General features: G+C 62.8%; 1 protein-coding gene across 4 annotated transcripts in view; it reads right to left on the bottom strand.

Moving 5' to 3' along the window:
• The window catches only part of NFKB1 (nuclear factor kappa B subunit 1), a 43081-nt gene extending 28202 nt beyond the window's left edge, over positions 1-14879 (bottom strand). For all 4 annotated transcript variants that reach the window (XM_056114129.1, XM_056114127.1, XM_056114128.1 and 1 more), the window contains exons 1-3: positions 14652-14879; positions 2576-2622; positions 506-581 (exon numbers count right to left, since the gene is read on the bottom strand). In XM_056114129.1, coding sequence (XP_055970104.1) covers positions 506-581; positions 2576-2614 — 115 coding nt within the window. In that variant the 5' untranslated portion in view covers positions 2615-2622; positions 14652-14879. The remainder of the gene's footprint in view (positions 1-505; positions 582-2575; positions 2623-14651) is intronic.
• Positions 14880-16906: the final 2027 nt, after the last annotated feature.

Consider the following 16906-nt stretch of genomic DNA (forward strand, 5'->3'; position numbering starts at 1 on the left):
CAGCGAGAGGCGCTTGCTCGCACCCGGCTGGGCCAGTTCCAGAGCCCAGGGGTCCTGGGAGTGCCTGAGGAGAGATTCCTGAGTTCGGAGCCGCACCCGAAGCAGGAGCAGACGGTCACTCTGACCTGAAAGGCCCCGAGGGCGGTCATGGCTCCAGACGTGGGAAGCAGCCCCGTGTCCAGGCTCGGAGACTCTGTGCCCCCGTGGCCAGCACCCCACAGCACGGCCCCCGGCAAGGCAGAGCCGCAGGCCCTGGGCCCTGGCCGTGACTCAGTGAGCCCAGGTGACTGGTGCCCGCGGGCTGGCCAGGAAGGAGCTGGGAGGACACTGCTGGCCACTCCTGTGCCACCCCATGGGACGGTGGGTCTGGGAGGGTGCCCCCAGCTGTTGAGTATCTGAGGGGGAGCCCCTGGAGCTGGCGGCATGCCAGCCAGGAGCCAGGTGGAAGCCCCTTCCCATCTCGGCCTGCGGCCTGATGCCTCCCTGCCAGCGGACAGAGCCTCACCTGTGGGCAGCGCCATCTCGGCCGGGTACAGCTCCGGGTGGAAGAAGGCCGGGTTCAGAGGCTCCATGGGGAAGATCTGTGGAGACACGGGCCCATTCCAGTCCCTGCGTCCAGCATCTCAAGAACGCCGAAGCCTCGAGCTCTGCCGGAAACAGCGTCTGGGCCAAGGGCTGCTTCCAGGCGCACGCCTGGGGGGCCGCCCCTCCCCCACCCCTGCCTCCCTCCCCTGGGGGGGGGGGGGGACGCGCACTCGATACCCCAGTGAAGGTTCACAGCTGCGCCTGGGAACAAGCAGGGGCACGTGGGCTCAGAGCTGGGGCCTCAGGCGCACATGGGGGGGCTCAGACGATTCTGTCCTTGCCGGGGGGGGGGGGGGGCAGCAGCTGGACAGCCAGCGATGCCCCCCCTCACCTCTGATGCAGAAACACGGGGTGGGGGGGAAGGGGGCGGGAGGCAAGGACGCTTCCTGGGAGTGAGCTGAGGGGCCTGAGGGCGGGGAGGCCCCCGAGGGTGTGGCCAGGCTTGGGCAGGACTTCGGATGCAGTCCTGCACCCGCAGTGAGGCTCCTGGCAGACGGGCCGCTGGGTGGACGCCCCTACCAAGTTGGCCCGGAGACTCACGGCAGGTGGGAGAGGAACCAGCGTGTCTGGGCGAGGAGGTGGGCGGGTGTGACCCAGGAGTCTGCTGGGGCCTTTCTTCCCCAGGGGGGGACCCCGTCCCACATGAGGCCTGGAGGGCGAGTTCCCGCACACACCCAGCAATAACCATTAGGCCACCTGCCAGCCCGGTGTGCTGCCTGGTAGAACCCTCCCCCGCCAAGAAAATGCCAAGCCAGTAAGGCCATAGGAGGTGGGGGAACGGCCACACGGGGCTGCAGGGCTGGTGGCAGGGAGACGGGGTCCCCGCACACGGGATGGAGCCCCCCGGAGAGCGAGTGCAGGTGGGCGAGCAGAGGCCGTGGGCACCTCGGGCACCGGTCCGGGCTGTGGTCAGGGCGGCTCGGGAGCATTTCCGGGGGAGGTGGGGCTACCTAGGCTGGGGACCTCAGCGGCATCCCTTTTGGTTTCACTTTCCCCGGCCTCACATATGCAAATCTGGGAAGTCCGGGGTGTTTTCCGGTAGCCCTGGGGCCAGCCCTGTCTCCCCTCTGTGTCTGACCAAACCCCAGAGCCAGGACTCGCCAGGGCCGTCCTCCCCTGGCCTGGACCCCCCACCCCCACCCCCCAGGCCCTGGGCTCCAGACACTTCCCAGAAGTGGCTGAGGCTGCAGAGGGGCGGGCTAGGCTTCCCAGCCCCGCAAGCCCACCCCCCAGCACAGCACAGGGCCGCCCCTTCAAGCCAACAAGATCGTTCTGCTTTAAAGTTGTTAGTGCCGGGGCTGGAGCACTAGCACAGTGGGGAGGGCAGCTGCCTCGCACACGGCCCACCTGGGTCTGCTGACCCACGTGCTCCCGAGCCCCACTGGGAGTGATCCCTTGAGCACAAGGCTGGGAGTCGACCGGGAGCACAGCCGGGCGTGGCTCAGGACTCAAAACCCAAAACATCCAAACCCAGACCAAACGGCTCTTGTCGCCGTGGGCGCCCTCCGCTGGGGGTGGCCTTCCACGGACTGGGCAGCTGAGCTGGGAGGCCCCGGCAGCCACAGGGCCCGGCTGCTTCCAGGCCGCGCACATGGGGTGAGACCTCAGCGAAGGGGTGGCCACGCGGCGGCGGCACAGTGACCCGGTAGCCACGCCTGAGTGCCCAGGGCTCACGGCAGGCGGGAGAGGAGGAGGCGTCTCTTGGCAGACACAGACGCTGCGCGAACCGCGGGCATCATGCACACACGCAGACCAGGAGCTCAGCCCCACAAGCAGTCCCGCCAGGGACCAGACCCTGGCGCCGGAGTGGGGGTCTCAGGCGCGCGGCGTGAGGGTCCTCCAGGGAGGCTGGAGCCGAGTCTGACGTCAGGGCCCTGCCAGGCCCAGGGGAGACACGGGGCTAGTCCAGAGGGAAGGGGGCCCAGACACAGGCGCCTGCAGGTCCCCTCGGCCCCTCTGGGCTCTGCAGGGCTTGGGAGGCGGGGCTTACCGGCTCGGTCACCCTGACGTACGGGTCGTCCTCTGCCATCCTGGCGTCTGTCAAAACAGAAAGGACAGCGGGGTGAGCCAGGAGCCCACACACCCCGCGGAGCCCGGGCCCGAGGATGGCTCCTCTCTGGCATCTGGGTCCTCGCGTAACTTGGGAGCTGTCGCTGCCGCCTCAGCCCAGCCTGAGCCTCTCCACGGGGCTTGGATGCCACTGTGGCCACTGCCACCCGCACGTCCAGGAGTGGACGCTCAGTCCCTCTCAGCATTGCTCCTTCCAGGGACCGTGTCCACACGTGTCCACATGTGTCCTGCCTGGGGCTGGCTGTCCTGCCCTGGTTGGGGGGGATGGAGGGGCAGTGTCGCCACTTCCTGCCCCTGGGCGCCAGCCTGCGGGAGGGGCCTGCGTGAAGGATGCTGCCCCCGATGCTATCAGCCACCAGCGAGCCGCCCTGGCAAGACCCACAGGTCAGATAAGCAGCTGCCCTCACGGCCCCCAGGAAACACCCGCGGGCTTCAAAGTTCATCTCTCTTACATTTCCTGAGATGGAATTTAGATCACACACACACAGGAGATTTTTAAAAAACACTGAAAGCAAATATTAATTCCTGAGATGAAACCTGTTTCAGAAAGACTTTAGATCACCGTGGCCCCGAGGCCGGGCAGAGAATGCGGCTGTTGAGTCCTGTGTCTCGGGGCTACCCTGGCAGCACAGGATTGGACCCCGGACCTCATGCATGCCAGGCAGCAGGTGTCCATGTGGCCTGTGTGGGCCTCTGGGAGGTGACAGGACGCACTCGTGGATGCATGTCCCGGGCTCCGGCTTGGCCGCCTTGTTTTGGTGACAGCTGTGGAGCCTTCCGGGCCGAGGGTGGACAGGGCCACGCCTGTGCTCACTATGCAGGGCCCAGGGTCACTCTGTCCTTCCCGCGGGGAGGCCGGGCGCTCAAGCAGCAGTGTCCATCCAGCAGCGCCTGACACGAGGCCTGGGCCAGGGAGGGACTCAGGGTCTCTGTGGGCAGCCAGGCAGCCATCTGGTCCACAGGAGACCCCCGCTCTGAGCTGCGCAGGGGGCAGCATCCTCGGCGAATGGACATCCCTTCTCAGCGCTGTCCATGGGGCCAGAGCCAGGGCGCTACGTGGACGTGACGTTTGCCCATGGAGCCGCGTGGGTCTCAGAGACGGTGTCGCCCAAGCAAGCCACTGAAGCGCGTGGCCCGAAGTGACGCCACGAGCACCGGCCTGGCACCCATGGGGGCCTCACCTGCCAGGGCTGCTCTGGGCCTGAGGGTCCCCGCACCCTCCCCTGGCAGAGAGGGGCGCACAGAGCTGCCCTGCTCTTGCCTCTACAGACAGACAGGGCTGAGCGCCCTCAATTCAGAGCAGTGTGTATGTGTGTGTGCACACGTGCGTGTGTGTGTGCATGTGTATGCATGTACACGTGCATGTGTGCTTAGGTGCACACACGGGTGTACACATGCATGCATGTATGTGTGCATGTGTGCGCGCATGTAGGTGTGTGCACATGTGTGTGTATGTGCACATGCACTCAAATTCAGGACTTTGGCAAGCTACCGAGAGTATCTCACCCACACGGCAAAGCCTGGCAAGCTCCCCGGGACGTATTCGATATGCCAAACACAGTAACAACAAGTCTCACAATGGAGACGTTACTGGGCCCGCTCGAGCAAATCGATGAACAATGGGAGGACAGTACTACAGTGCAAAAGAGAAACAGGTCCAAGAGCTGCCCGGCCGCGCCCCCTAATTAAACCCGGACCAGGTCAGTCCCAGGGTGACACTCAGGCCGCCCTCACAGCCAGCAGCTTCCTGAGGCTGTCCCCAAAAACTAGTGGCAGGGGGCCAGGGGCCGGGTACCGGGTCTAGCCCACTGTGACCTCGAGCCCCGCCCCGATCCCAGCACCCAGTGGGGCTGGAGGGTGTCACTCCGGAGCACAGAAGGGAGGGTGGGGACAGCCAGGGAGGGAGGCTGGGGAGCTCCCACCGCTGGCCGTACGGGGTACAGGGACAAGGGGCTGGCGGAGGCGGAGGCTGCATGCGGGTGGGGAGGGGGCGTCTCTCCACGGGAGACCAGGAGGTGGAGTGGCCTCTCGGGGGATGTGGTGCCACCTGCCCAGTGCAGCCCAGCCCCCTGCTGGGACCCAGGGCAGGACAGCCTGCAGACCGGGGCTCTCAGGATGGGCCGTCCACACCTGCTGTGCCCATCGCATAACTGGATCTGTGTTTCGGGCACACCCAGCTGTGCCTGGGGCTCACCCTGGCGAGGCTTGGGGACATCTGGGATGGAACTGGGGTCGGTTGCGTGCAAGGCCAGTGCCCTCCCTGCTGTGCTACTGCTCCGGTCCCTCGTTTCAACCGATGCCTGGATGCTGGAAATCACTATTCTATTTTTTTTTCTTTTTGGATCACACCCGGCGATGCTCAGGGGTTACTCCTGGCTCATGCACTCAGGAATCACCCCTGGCGGTGCTCAGGGGACCATATGGGATGCTGGGAATCGAACCCGGGTAGGCTGCGTGCAAGGCAAACGCCCTACCCACTGTGCTATCACTCCAGCCCTGGAAATGACTATTCTACAGAAAAGAGATGTCCCGGGCTGGGCTGAGCTGCAGTCTCACTGCGCCAGGGGCTGCTGGGGCTGGGGCAGCCGGGGCGAGGCCGCTCAGCCCTGCTCTGAGTGTCTGTGCCAGCCAGTGGATTCAGGGACTTTGCTCTCAAGAGCTGATTTCCCAGAGTTTATATAAAAGGGCCTCTGGGCGGGGGGGTCTTGGGACCGGGCGGTGCCAGAGACCCAGTCGGGACCATGGGCACTTGGCCAGGCCCTCGAGTTACCTCCCAGAGCTTCGGACGCTTTCGCTAAAGATGCCAGCCCTGCACATCCACCGCACAGCCCGGGCATGAACCTTTCTAGGGGGATGCGCCGGCCACCTGCCCCCCAGGACCGCTGCAGGTGCCAACTGGACGCTCCTGGCCCGAGCCAGCGAGCAAGCGTGTCTGTGGAGACGCAGTGCCCGCCTGCCTAGCCCTGGGGTCCGGCACATGAGCAAGAGGCAGGAGGGGCAGGCACAGGCCTAGCTCCGGCGGCTGCGTCTGGTGTGTCTGTCCCCTGCAGGCTAGCTGGAGGAGGAGGAGACCGGGGCAGGCCCTGGAAGCCCATCCCACAGGAATGATGCAAGTACAGCACAAGGGGGTCTGCCCTGGCCCGCCTCACGGCCAGGGGAGCAGGAACCACCACCGGCACCTGCCCTGCACGGGACTGACCTGTCCCCACAATGCTGGCCTGGGCTGACCCGTCCCCACACTGCACGGGGCTGACCTGTCCCCACACTGCTGGCCTGGGCTGACCTGTCCCCACACTGCTGGCCAGGCCACGGGCTTCAGCATTTGTGCGGGGAGGACATCCCTGCAACCATTTCCTTCTATGCCTGAATCCTGGGACCTGTCCACCCGTCAGGGCAAGGCCTGGTCCCTACCCCAGGGAGTAGCCCAGGCAGCGGGCATTGGAGGCCATGAGCAGACCCGGAAGACAGTCCTGCTGGAGGGACAGGTTCCTTAGTAGCCTGCAGAAAGAACCCCAGGTGCCCGGCCATGGACAGGTGGATGCTGAGTCCTTCCGGCCATCACACACTTCCCGTTCCCACACTTCCCCTTCCCTCAGGAGGCCATTGGGGTCCCCGCCCACGGGCCTAGAATCAGTGAGGGGCCATCAGAGCCAGGTGGTGTGGGGCTGGCCTTGGCACCTGCATCCCTCCAGCCCCTCGGTCCCTCCTCTGGACAGCGGGCGAATGAAGGAGTGACGGGAAAGAGCTGGGTGGCCACAGGCTGAGGAAGGCGGGTGCCACGCCCTTGGCCAAGATCAGAACCACACTCCCGCCCGTGACCTTGACGGGTTGGTGAGAAGGCAAATATCAACTCTGAAGTGTGTAGACACACACCCGGCAGCCGGGTCCGGTGCTGTAGCCCCTGTGGGCATGAGCGGTGCTGTGTGCTACTGTGTGCTGGTATGGGGTGTGCGTTGGTGTGTATTGGTGTGTGGTGTGTGGAGTGTGTGCTGGTGTTGGGTGTGTGTTGGTGTGTGCTCGTGTGGGGTGTGAGCGGTTGCTGTGTGCTGGCTGGGGTGTGAGCGGGACCCTTCCAGGCTGACCCCCAGCACCCTGCAGAGGTGGCAAGAGGGGGCCCTGCTAGGAGGGGCCGGGGGCTGGGCCCCTTTCCCTCTGCCCACAGGCCAGCACTCAGGCTGGGACAGAGGCTCCTTCCTGCCGAGGGAGCGGCCCAAAAGCTTAACCTCAGATACGCGGGAGCCTGCGCGGACCAAGGGCAGGGGGTCTGGGTGGGGAAGAAGGAAGCCCACTGGCGCGGCCGGGGGGACCAGCTCCTAGCCTGCTGCCCCTCGAGACCCCCCGGCACCTCCTGAGTGCACAGGCCAGGACCTGCCCACTCGCCCCGACGGCCAGCAGTGGTTTCTTGAGGGAAAACAAGGGAGGTGAGCTCCAGGCGGGCAGGCGGATGGGGGACACGACGGCTGACCCAGAAGTAGTCAAGGAGACACGGGCTGTGGCAGACCCGGGTGGACATGGCCAGTGTGGAGCCACCCGCCCGGCTCCTGCGTGCTTGTGGTGGTGGACCAGTCCCCCACGGCGACAAGGCCCCCCCATCACAGGGGAGAAAGTGACCCACCATCACAGGGGAGAAAGTGACCCAGAGAGGCCAGGGGCCGGCCGGCCTGGCTGGCAGCTGCAGACCTGTTCTCAGGAATGCTCCGGAGACACAGATGACACGGCAACACACAGCCGTGGGCGCCCAGGGGGCTGATGGGGACTCGGAGGACCGGAGGCGGGGGGAGTGGGGCGCGAGTGGCCTCGCAGGGGGCAGCAGAAGCGGCTGAGAGGAAGGAGCCCAGGACAGGCACAGACTCGCCCTCCCGCTCAGCTTCCGCGGGACAGGCAGAAGGCAGCCTGGGCCCCACGGGGAGGGACGCTGCGGCAGGCGGGCGGTCCGGTAAGCGGGACAGCTCTGCAGCCAGCCAAGCTTCGGGGGTGGCGGGGACGGTGCCTACCCCCCCCCCCCCCCCCCCCACACACACACACACACTACACCCGTGAGCTTGGTCAGGTGGAGAGCAGGCGGGAAGCACGGACGCCCCTTCTCTCCAGCGCCTGCGTCCACCCTCCTTCCCCCAGGCCCTCTCTGGTCCTGGACTTGAAGATGACCCACTCCAGCTCGCTGGCCCCTGCAGGCCTGTCGCAGGGCCCAGAGCTGCCTGCAGGGCATCTTCCCTCCATCCACTGCTCTCCCGCCCATCTCAGAAAACCGGCTTTCCCGGACTAAATCTACACAGGGAAGCAGCTGCTGGGCCCTTCTGCCTCGTGCTTCTGTTTGTTTGTGGCCACCCCTGAAGGTGCTCAGGGCTCAGTCCTGATTCTGTGCTCAGGGTTCAGGGCTCAGTCCTGGTTTTGTGCTCAGGGTTCAGGGCTCAGTCCTGGTTCTGTGGTCAGTGCTCAGTCCTCGTTCCATGCTCAGGGCTCAGTCCTGTTTCTGTGCTCAGGGCACAGGGCTCACGGCTCAGTTCTGGTTCTGTGGTCAGTGCTCAGGGCTCAGTCCTGGTTCTGTGCTCAGGGCACAGGGCTCAGTCCTGGTTCACTCCCTTCAAGCTAAGTCAGAAGCTCGGGGCCATGCATTTTGGGGAAGGGGCAGATTGACGCAGCCAAGGGACCGAGCACCAGGTGGCAGTGAGTCTCCTGCCTTCCACGCAGCTGGCCGGGCTCTGCCCCAGAACTGCCAGGAGTGAGCCCTGAGCACAAAACCAGGACTGAGCCCTGAGCACAGAACCAGGCCCCGAGCTTCTGACTTAGCTTGAAGGGAGTGAACAGTGCAAATATACTAGAGCAAAATCATTCAGCAGAAGGGGCCAAATAAAATACATTTTTTTCTACTTCTTAGGCTCTTACATTCACCTTTAATTTTATGTAAATCATCGTGAGTCTGTATATTGCTTTAAGCACTTTCTTGAATCCGACAGAACTAAAAATGCTGAAGCGTAATTTGATTTTTATTCCTTCCCTTGTTTGTTTCGTTCCTGCCTCCCCCGCCCCCCCACCCCAGAGTCTCTGATGCCACCCCAGCTCGCCCTGCTGCCTCTCCCTGGCCTCACCAATTCTTCAGCATCAAACAGAATCGGCGGGGAAGACTTGGACAGGCCCCGGTCCTCAGCGAGGAAAAGGCAGACAAAGACGTTCTTTAAACGTCTATCAAGCACGAGTCAGAAATTCAAGCTAAAACTTCTGGAAGTTTTAGCATGAAAAGAAGAAGAAGCCATTCTTTCCATGCCTAAAATTTTTGTCTTGGAAGGCACATTTTCTAAGACAATTATAGTAAATTATGTTCTCTATTAAATGAATTGCAGGGTTGGGCATGGAGCCAATATCAAGTTAGGTAAGTTGATTAGGAAACCTGTCATTTTAATTTTTCCTCTTTTATTCCTGACAGGTAAGAAGTGATTTCCGGAGACCAAAATGGAAAACACTGGCCAGTGAGGTAGTGCAGTGGGCAGCGCCTGCCCGCCTGTGGCTGAGCTGGTCTTGATCCCTGGGACCCCCTCACGATCCCTGAACCCGCCAGGAGCGAGCCCCTTAGCGAGAAGCCAGGAGCCAGCCCTGAGCACCTCTGGTTGTGGCCACAAAACAACCAAAACAACAAACAAACAACCACAAGATGAGGATCGCTGGGGTGCTCCGACACTGGAAGGTAAGAGCACAGCTGCTTCACCTCCAAATGACTTGGTAAGAAAGAATGCACCATTTATTTTAAGTCATTGGCACAGTGGGTAAGGCGTTTGCCTTGCACGCGGCCCAGGTTCGATTCCTCCGCCCCTCTCAGAGAACCCGGCATGCTACCGAGAGTTTCTCGCCCGCACGGCAAAGCCTGGCAAGCTCCCCATGACGTATTCGATATGCCAGACACAGTAACAACAAGTCTCAAAATGGAGACGTTACTGGGCCCGCTTGAGCAAATCGATAAACAACTGGGAGGACAGTGCTACAGTGCTACATTGTCATTTTGAAAGTCAAAATTAATTGTAGCAACCAAATTATTTTGAAAATGCGAATTAAACTCTATCAAGGTGTGCCTAACTCTATGTACGAGCCAGATACTTTTCCACTCAGCAAAAATATGAATTTCTCCCATCAATGTTTCCAAGCCTCAAAGGTCCAGCTCAAAGTTGATGCAGACAGACAGACAGACAGGCAGGCAGACAGCAGGCACCCAGGGCAGACACCAGCCTAGCTCTAAGAAGCCACAGACAGACAGACAGCAGGCTCTCAGGCAGATGCTGGTCTAGAGCCCCAAGTCCCAGCTCCAGCTGCAGACAGACAGACAGATTGCAGACTCCCGGCCAGGCCTTGGCAGAGATTTTGCTTGTGTTCATGGTCAGCTGGGGACAGGCTTGCTCTCTGCTTGCTGGCAGCAACAGCCATGATTGGATGTACATAGCACCGCGTGAACCATTCTTACATGCACACGGCACTGCGTGAAATATTCTTACATGCACATGGCCCTGCGCGAACCCTGACTGTATGCACACAGTGCTGCGTGAACCATTCTTACATGCACACGGTACCATGTGAACCATGACTGTATGCACACAGCATCGCGTGAACTATGATTGTATGCACATAGCACCATGTGAACCATTCTTAACTTTGACTTCTCAAGCTTGGCTGTGCACTTGTGAGAGGTGTGGATAGAGGTTGGCGCCGATGGACTTCCTGGACAGGACGCGGCTGGAGGTGGTTCGGACCCGGGGCCAGCAGCACCGGCCTCACTCTGGGCCCCTTTGGATCTCGTGGGCCTGGGGTGGGTCCAGCTGCAGTGGACCGCCAGGCCGGTGAGGGCGAGCAGGTGCGTTCACTGACGTCGCCTATACTCTCTGCAGGACAGACCAGTGCTTCGGCTCTTTCCTTTTTTGGAGATCCCAGGATTGAGATACAGAGCTCAGAGAAACTCTGGGTTAGCCAAAAAGTTAAAAAAAAAAAAAACTTGTACGAGGGGCTGGAGCCATAGCACAGCGGGTAGGGCGTTTGCCTTGCACGCAGCCAACATGGTCGACCTGGGTTCGATTCCCAGCATCCCATATGGTCCCCCAAGCACCGCCAGGGGTAATTCCTGAGTGCATGAGCCAGGGGTAACCCCTGAGCATCGCCGGGTGTGACCCCAAAAGCAAAAAAAACCCAATAACTTGTACGAGCGCCTCTTGTCATTTCCACGAGATGATGATCTTGCTTGATAAAGCGCCTCTGAGGTGCTGAGGCTACACCAGCTTTCCTGTACCTCCCTGGGAGAAGGCATGGAGTCCTTGAGATAAGGGCCTTACTCCGGGACCCCCAAGGACCCCTCACAGAACGCCCGAGAGTGCACGCAGGAATTAGGTGCTTGGTTGGCAGATGGGCAGCCTGCTCCACGCCCAAATAAGCTGGGAGTGCCCCAGCCCTGTCCTTAGTGCAGGGATGAACGCTGCTCCCCGGAAGCAGAAACTTGTCCCCGCTCCTTCCTCCTCAGAAAGCAGAGCAGCGTGATTCTGCTCACTGCAGGGGAGATGAGAGGCTGCGCCTCCTCCAGCGGGACGAGACATGCCATTCCCTCCGACTGGGGCCCAACACACAAAGCCGCAGGAACAGTTTGCTCGCAGGCATCAGAAATGCTTCTTCTGAACCAGAGCTCTCGGATTTCCAATTCCTCACTTGGCTATTTTTCCTTTTTCAGTTTATTATTATTATTTATTTATTTTTTTTTTTGGTTTTGGGGTCGCTCCCAGTGATGCTCAGGGGTTCCTCCTGGCTCTGCACGCAGGAATCACTCCTGACGGTGCTCAGGGGACCATATGGGATGCTGGGAATCGAACCCGGGTCGACCCCTTGCAAGGAAAAACAAACGCCCTACCCGCTGTGCTCTCGCTCCAGTCCCTCAGTTTATTATTTCTTAAGCTTTAGGCGCCCAAAGAGCAAACCACAAAGAATCTTTGCATTCTTCTTTAAAGTTCCACCCGTCTGAACTATTTTCAGCTCAGGAAATTGAGCCTTTCTTAAGAGTTCGGACTCACGAATGTCTGATGCGAGTGTGGTCAGTAGAAAAGATGGCCGTGAGATTTTCGGCCTGATGGCGAGACGTGAATGCAAAGTGAAGCTAACTTGTCACGAGGAATCAAAGCACCCATTTCACTATTCCCAGCTCACAGACCAGCAGCAAGCTGAGAGCTACCTGAGACTCACGGGTGGCTAGAGGCGCCGCACTGAGGTCAAGTCAAGTCGGAGCTTACACCAGGACAGCTGAAGATCAATGCTCTTCACCCCCTCTTCCCGCCTACACACACACCCTTTGGCTTTTTTGGGTCACACCCGGCGATGCTCAGGGGTTCCTCCTGGCTCTGCACTCAGGAATCACTCCTGGCAGTGCTCGGGAGACCCTATGGGATGCTGAGGATCAAACTCGGGTCAGCTGTGTGCAAGGCAAACGCCCTCCCCGCTGTGCTATTGCTCTGGTCCCTCGTCACAAGTGTTCTTACCCACAATCTATACAATATTGAGGATCTGATATATAAACTGTTTTTGGTTTTGGGTCACACCTGGTGGAACTCAGAGCTCACCCTGCCTCTGTGCTCACGGATCACAGGCTCTGGGGACCTTTTGGGTGCTGAGATCAACCCTGGGTTGGCCGCGTGTGAGGCAGCGCCCTCCCGCGCCCTCCTGTTCCAGCCCTGAGGTCTGTACACTCTGAACAAACCACGGTCACCGTCCTCGGGGGCAGAGCTGTCGGGACCCCAGTCCCTCGCGGGGGGCAACAGGGCTTCTTCCAGCGTGCTGTCACACGGCTGGCTGATGTACCGGCGCAGGCCCAGCCCCCTCTCTCCAGACAGCAGGCCCAGACACCCACTGACCAAACGGTCCTACTGACTGGACGGGATCACCTGTTTCCAAGCACCAACCACCTATTTGTTTGGAGCTGCATGGCGGTGGTGCTCGGGGCGTGGGTCAGGCCGGCACCGCAACCTGATGAGGCCTCCCCCCTCCCCGCCTCGAGTTGTGACCCCGTTTAACGGAGAAGCAGCAGGGCGACGGCTGACCTCAGGGTGCTGCTCCGGCCTGCCGGGAGCCTGGTGTTCCCATCCCAGAGACCGAGCAGGACACCCGGCGCAGCCCGGTTCCCCCCTTGGGGCCCTCGTCTGTGATTCACAACGACAACAATGAACCCGACCAACCAGAACACGCATCTCGCGGAATCAGGGCAAGCGTGCCAGGAAGGTCGCAGCTGCGGCTCTGTAGCCACGTCCCCGCCCCCGGTTACTTCCCCGCTCCACACTCACGCCACTGCCCGCCACAGCGCCGGGGGAAGAGGCAGAGGAAGCACCGGCCTCCAACAAGGGCCCGCCGGGAACCCGGATCTCGCCCGAAACGTGTCAAGTCGCCAGCTGCTGGCCCGACTTCTCCCCGTCCACGCCGGCTGACGCGATGAAGTAACCACTTCCCCCAGAAGCTGGAACTTTCACCTCCTCTGGCCCAAGCAGGCGGGGCTGGGCCGTCCGGTCCCTCCCCAGGGCTGCCCCGAAACGAATCCATTCTCCCCTGCAGTCTCGGGGCAGCCGTGAGCACAGCCACCCGCTTCCTCGATGGCCAGGCCCAGGGTGAGAGGCCCTGGGCCACCCAATCAAAGTTCCCGCAGCCTGAGCAGTGAATCCCCCGCTCCAGCAAGGGGACGAGCCCCCTCCCAGACAGAAGGGGAAGTGCAAGATCAAAGCTGGCCACGGGAACAGCTTTCTCTCAAAGATCCCGGCACCCACAAACTGGGGTCCAAACAAGGGCCAGACGCTGGCCCCGGGAGCCTGGGGGAGCATGTCTGCCCACCGACTTCCAAGGAGCGCGTCGTGTTCTTTCTGGAGGGTGGTTCAGAGGGGCCAGCACCGTGCTGTGGCTCTCAGGCCCACACGCGGAGGCAGCTCTACCTCCAGAGGTGAGGTGTGTCACCACCATGGGGAGTTTCGGGGAATTCCGTGGGCGCATGTCTCACCTCAGCCATTGGGCCCCGCGAGAAACGTAAAACTGCTGCAGGAAGCAGACCTTTGCTTCCTGCCTTCCTAGTCCCTAAGTTCAAAACAAACAACACTTCACTTTAAATTATTTACATAATTGACTAGGGGCCTCAAACAGCAACCGGGTTCATCTCTAGAAAGCACACACACTCATGTCAGGAAAAGCTGCTCCTGCAGCCCTGGGCTCTGAGAGGAGCCTCCCCTAACCTGGCCGCTGGAGCTCCAGACTCCGGGTCCTGGCCCAGGGTGGCCCGCTGAGAGCACAGCAGCCCGGGGCCGAAGGGCACCGTGGCCGTTCTCCAGAGTGAGGCCTCCACGACCAAATCTTTGGTTAAAAAAAAAACACACTTATTTGTTAAGCTGCAATGCTGGAAGGAAAATCCAAAAGCCTTTCCCTCACTGAGCCTTAGGGCAGCGGGCACGGCGGAGGCCTGTGGGCGCGGGGGCACAGAGTCGGCCAGGCCCCGCCGTGGGGGCTCCTCCAGGTGGGTGCCCTGGGAACGCGCTGGCCGAGGCAGTCCCGGTCAGGTGCCATGTCCCTGGGGGGGGGGTGGTCAGGCCCGGACAGAGCCCCACGCGCGGGACGGGAGCGCGCGGGGCGGGAGTGCGCGCGGGACGGCGCTCGGGGGGCGCGCGGGCGAGTGTTCCGGGTGCGCGCGGGGGTCTCCGGGCGCGCGTGGGCGAGTGTTCGGGGTGCACGCGGGGGGGTCCTCTGGGCGCGCGTGGGCGAGTGTTCCGGGTGCGCGCGGGTAAGGTGCGCGGGGCCAGCACTCCGGGTGCGCGCGGGGAGCGGGTGCGCGCGGGGGGTTCCGGGTGCGCGCGGGGGGCTCCGGGTGCGGGTGCGCGCGGGCCAGCGCTTGGGCGCGCGGGGGCTGCGGGCGCGCGGGGGGCCCCGGGGGCGCGCGGGGGGCGTCCGGGGGCGTCCCGGGGCGCGCGGCCTCCCCGCCTGCGGGCCGGGGCGGGGGTCGCGGGCCTTACCTGCGGGGGGCGCGGGTCAGCGCGGCGCCATCGGCGGGAGGTGTCGGCGCGCCGGGCCGGGCGAACCTCCTCTTCCTGCGGCCGCGCGGCTCGGCGCTCGCGCTCTCACTTCCTGCTGGAAATTCCCGCTGACGTCGGGCGGGCGCAGACAGAAGGACGGACACGGGCGGCGGGGGCGCGGCGGGGAACCCGGCCGGCCCCTCCCGCCCCGCCGGCGCCCGACCCCGACCCCCGCCGGGACGGCCCGACCCGCTCCGGCCGCGTGTCCGCGCGCGCCCCCGCCGCCTCGCGCGGGGCCCACGGCGGTCACTCGGCCACTGCCGCGCCCGGAGCCTCGCTGCGTCCAGAGGCCCGGGTCGCGGGGGGCCCGCACTCTAGAGAGTGGCCTCCACACTGGACACCCCTTAGAGAAGGTCAGTGCTCGCCGGGCGGGGCCTCCAGTGGCACTGGCCAGCCGCTCCCCGAGGAGGGACGCAGGTGCCCGTCCCCCCCGCGGGCCGCGGCGCGCCCACCGCCCAGCTGGGGGACAGCGGTCACGCGATTGCCCAGGGAGGAGGCTTCGGTGGGGGCCCGGGGCGTGGCCGCGTGGGGATGAGCGTCCGGCCGTGGGAGGTCCGGGCACCACGTCCCCCCGGGGGTCAGAACTCGGCCGCCCCAGGCGGAGCTCCCCAGGCGCAGGGGTGGGCTGGTGTGCGCGTCCAGGCGCCCTCGTCCCCAACCGAGTTCATCCCGCAAGGTGGGAGCCGGCGGTGGTCACTGCCTGGCCTGAGTCCGTTCCCTGCTCCCAGAGGCCGAGGGCAGGGCATGTGCGCCAGGGCCTTCGCAGGCGACTGGCACGAGGCTGCGACCAGGCCCTGCTGCCTGCCTGCAGGAGCCCTGGGCCCGCGCGCAGGAGTCAGATGGGCCGGTGGATGGGGGGGCGCGGTGGGTGCAGCGCTGGGAAGCCCCTCCCACGTTCCCCTTATTCTCGCAGCTATTGCCAAGGCTGCCGTCCCACCCGAATGCAACAGGAGTTTCCGTTTTCCCTGGGGAGCGCCTGACCAAGACTGCCAGTGTCCCACAGGCAGGGGAGGGAGAAGCTGTAGAAGAGAAAAATGGGGGCTGAGACAAAGGATGCCCCCAGCTTTTGTTTGCTTAGATGTTTTTTTCCTTTTTGGGTCACACCCAGCGGTGCACAGGGGTTACTCCTGGCTCTGCACTCAGGAATTACTCCTGGCGGTGCTCGAGGGACCATATGGGATGCTGGGAATCGAATCTGGGCCGGCCGCGTGCAAGGCAAGTGCCCTACCTGCTGTGCTATCACTCCAGCCCGTTTGCTTCGATTTTTAAAAAGATTTTTGTTTTTGTTTGTTTGGAAGAAATCCTGGTTTCCTGGGACTGGGCTAGGGAGACCTCCAGGGGCTGGAGCACAGGCTGTGTGTGAAGCTACCTCACCTCTTACCCGGCCCAGACGTGCGCCAGAGCAACTCTGGGCTGTGGCCCTAGCACCTTGCAAGCAGTAGGCCGCCAGCTCGGAGTTGTGGGATGCCGGGGGGCGGGAGGGGGGTGGCAGGCACTGAGGCCAGCCCGTGTGAGCCCGTCATCAGAGTGACCACCAAGGGGAGGGAGGAAGCACGGGGGCAGGACTGGAGTGCGGAACCTTTACGGGAAGGTCCAGCTCTGCTGCAGACACCTGACAACCAGCACTGTTCTCAGAGCGGTCCCCTGAAGCACAGTTGCAGCACTTCAGAGGATGGCCCTGAAGGACACTTGCCTGCAACACTATTCTTCTCTGAAAGAATGCAAGCCGAGAGCCTGATGCAAACGGGAAATGCACATTGTTTCACCAGAGAATTGGCTGCAGACGCACATCCCTCTGGAGAGAGCACCGGAGGAGGAGGGGAGGAGGGCCGGAGGAAGGGAGGAGGAGGGCTGGGAGGAGGGAGGGCTGGAAGAGAGAGGGAGGAGAAGGGCAGGAGGCAGGGTGGTACTGAGGTAGACGGGGTGAGTACCTGGACCTTCCGTCCTCGCAGGGGCCCCCCCACACCGTCCTGTGTCTGGACAGGTGACCTGGCCCTCACAGACCATGAGTGGGCAGCACAGACTTGCCGCCCCCCCCCCCGACAGTGCTCCTGGGGCTGAGGGTGAGTGCCGAGGGTGAGCACGCGTCTGCTCGGGCCCTGCACTGCCGGGGTCACCGCGCCAAGCCAGGGACTAAACGGGGTTGGCCACAGGCCTTAGTCCTGTGGGCTCCCTATTCCCTGAGGCTTTTATAG

This window comes from Sorex fumeus, unplaced genomic scaffold (assembly GCF_029834395.1).
Source record: "Sorex fumeus unplaced genomic scaffold, SorFum_2.1 ptg000024l, whole genome shotgun sequence".
In the NCBI taxonomy this organism is placed as follows: domain Eukaryota; kingdom Metazoa; phylum Chordata; class Mammalia; order Eulipotyphla; family Soricidae; genus Sorex; species Sorex fumeus.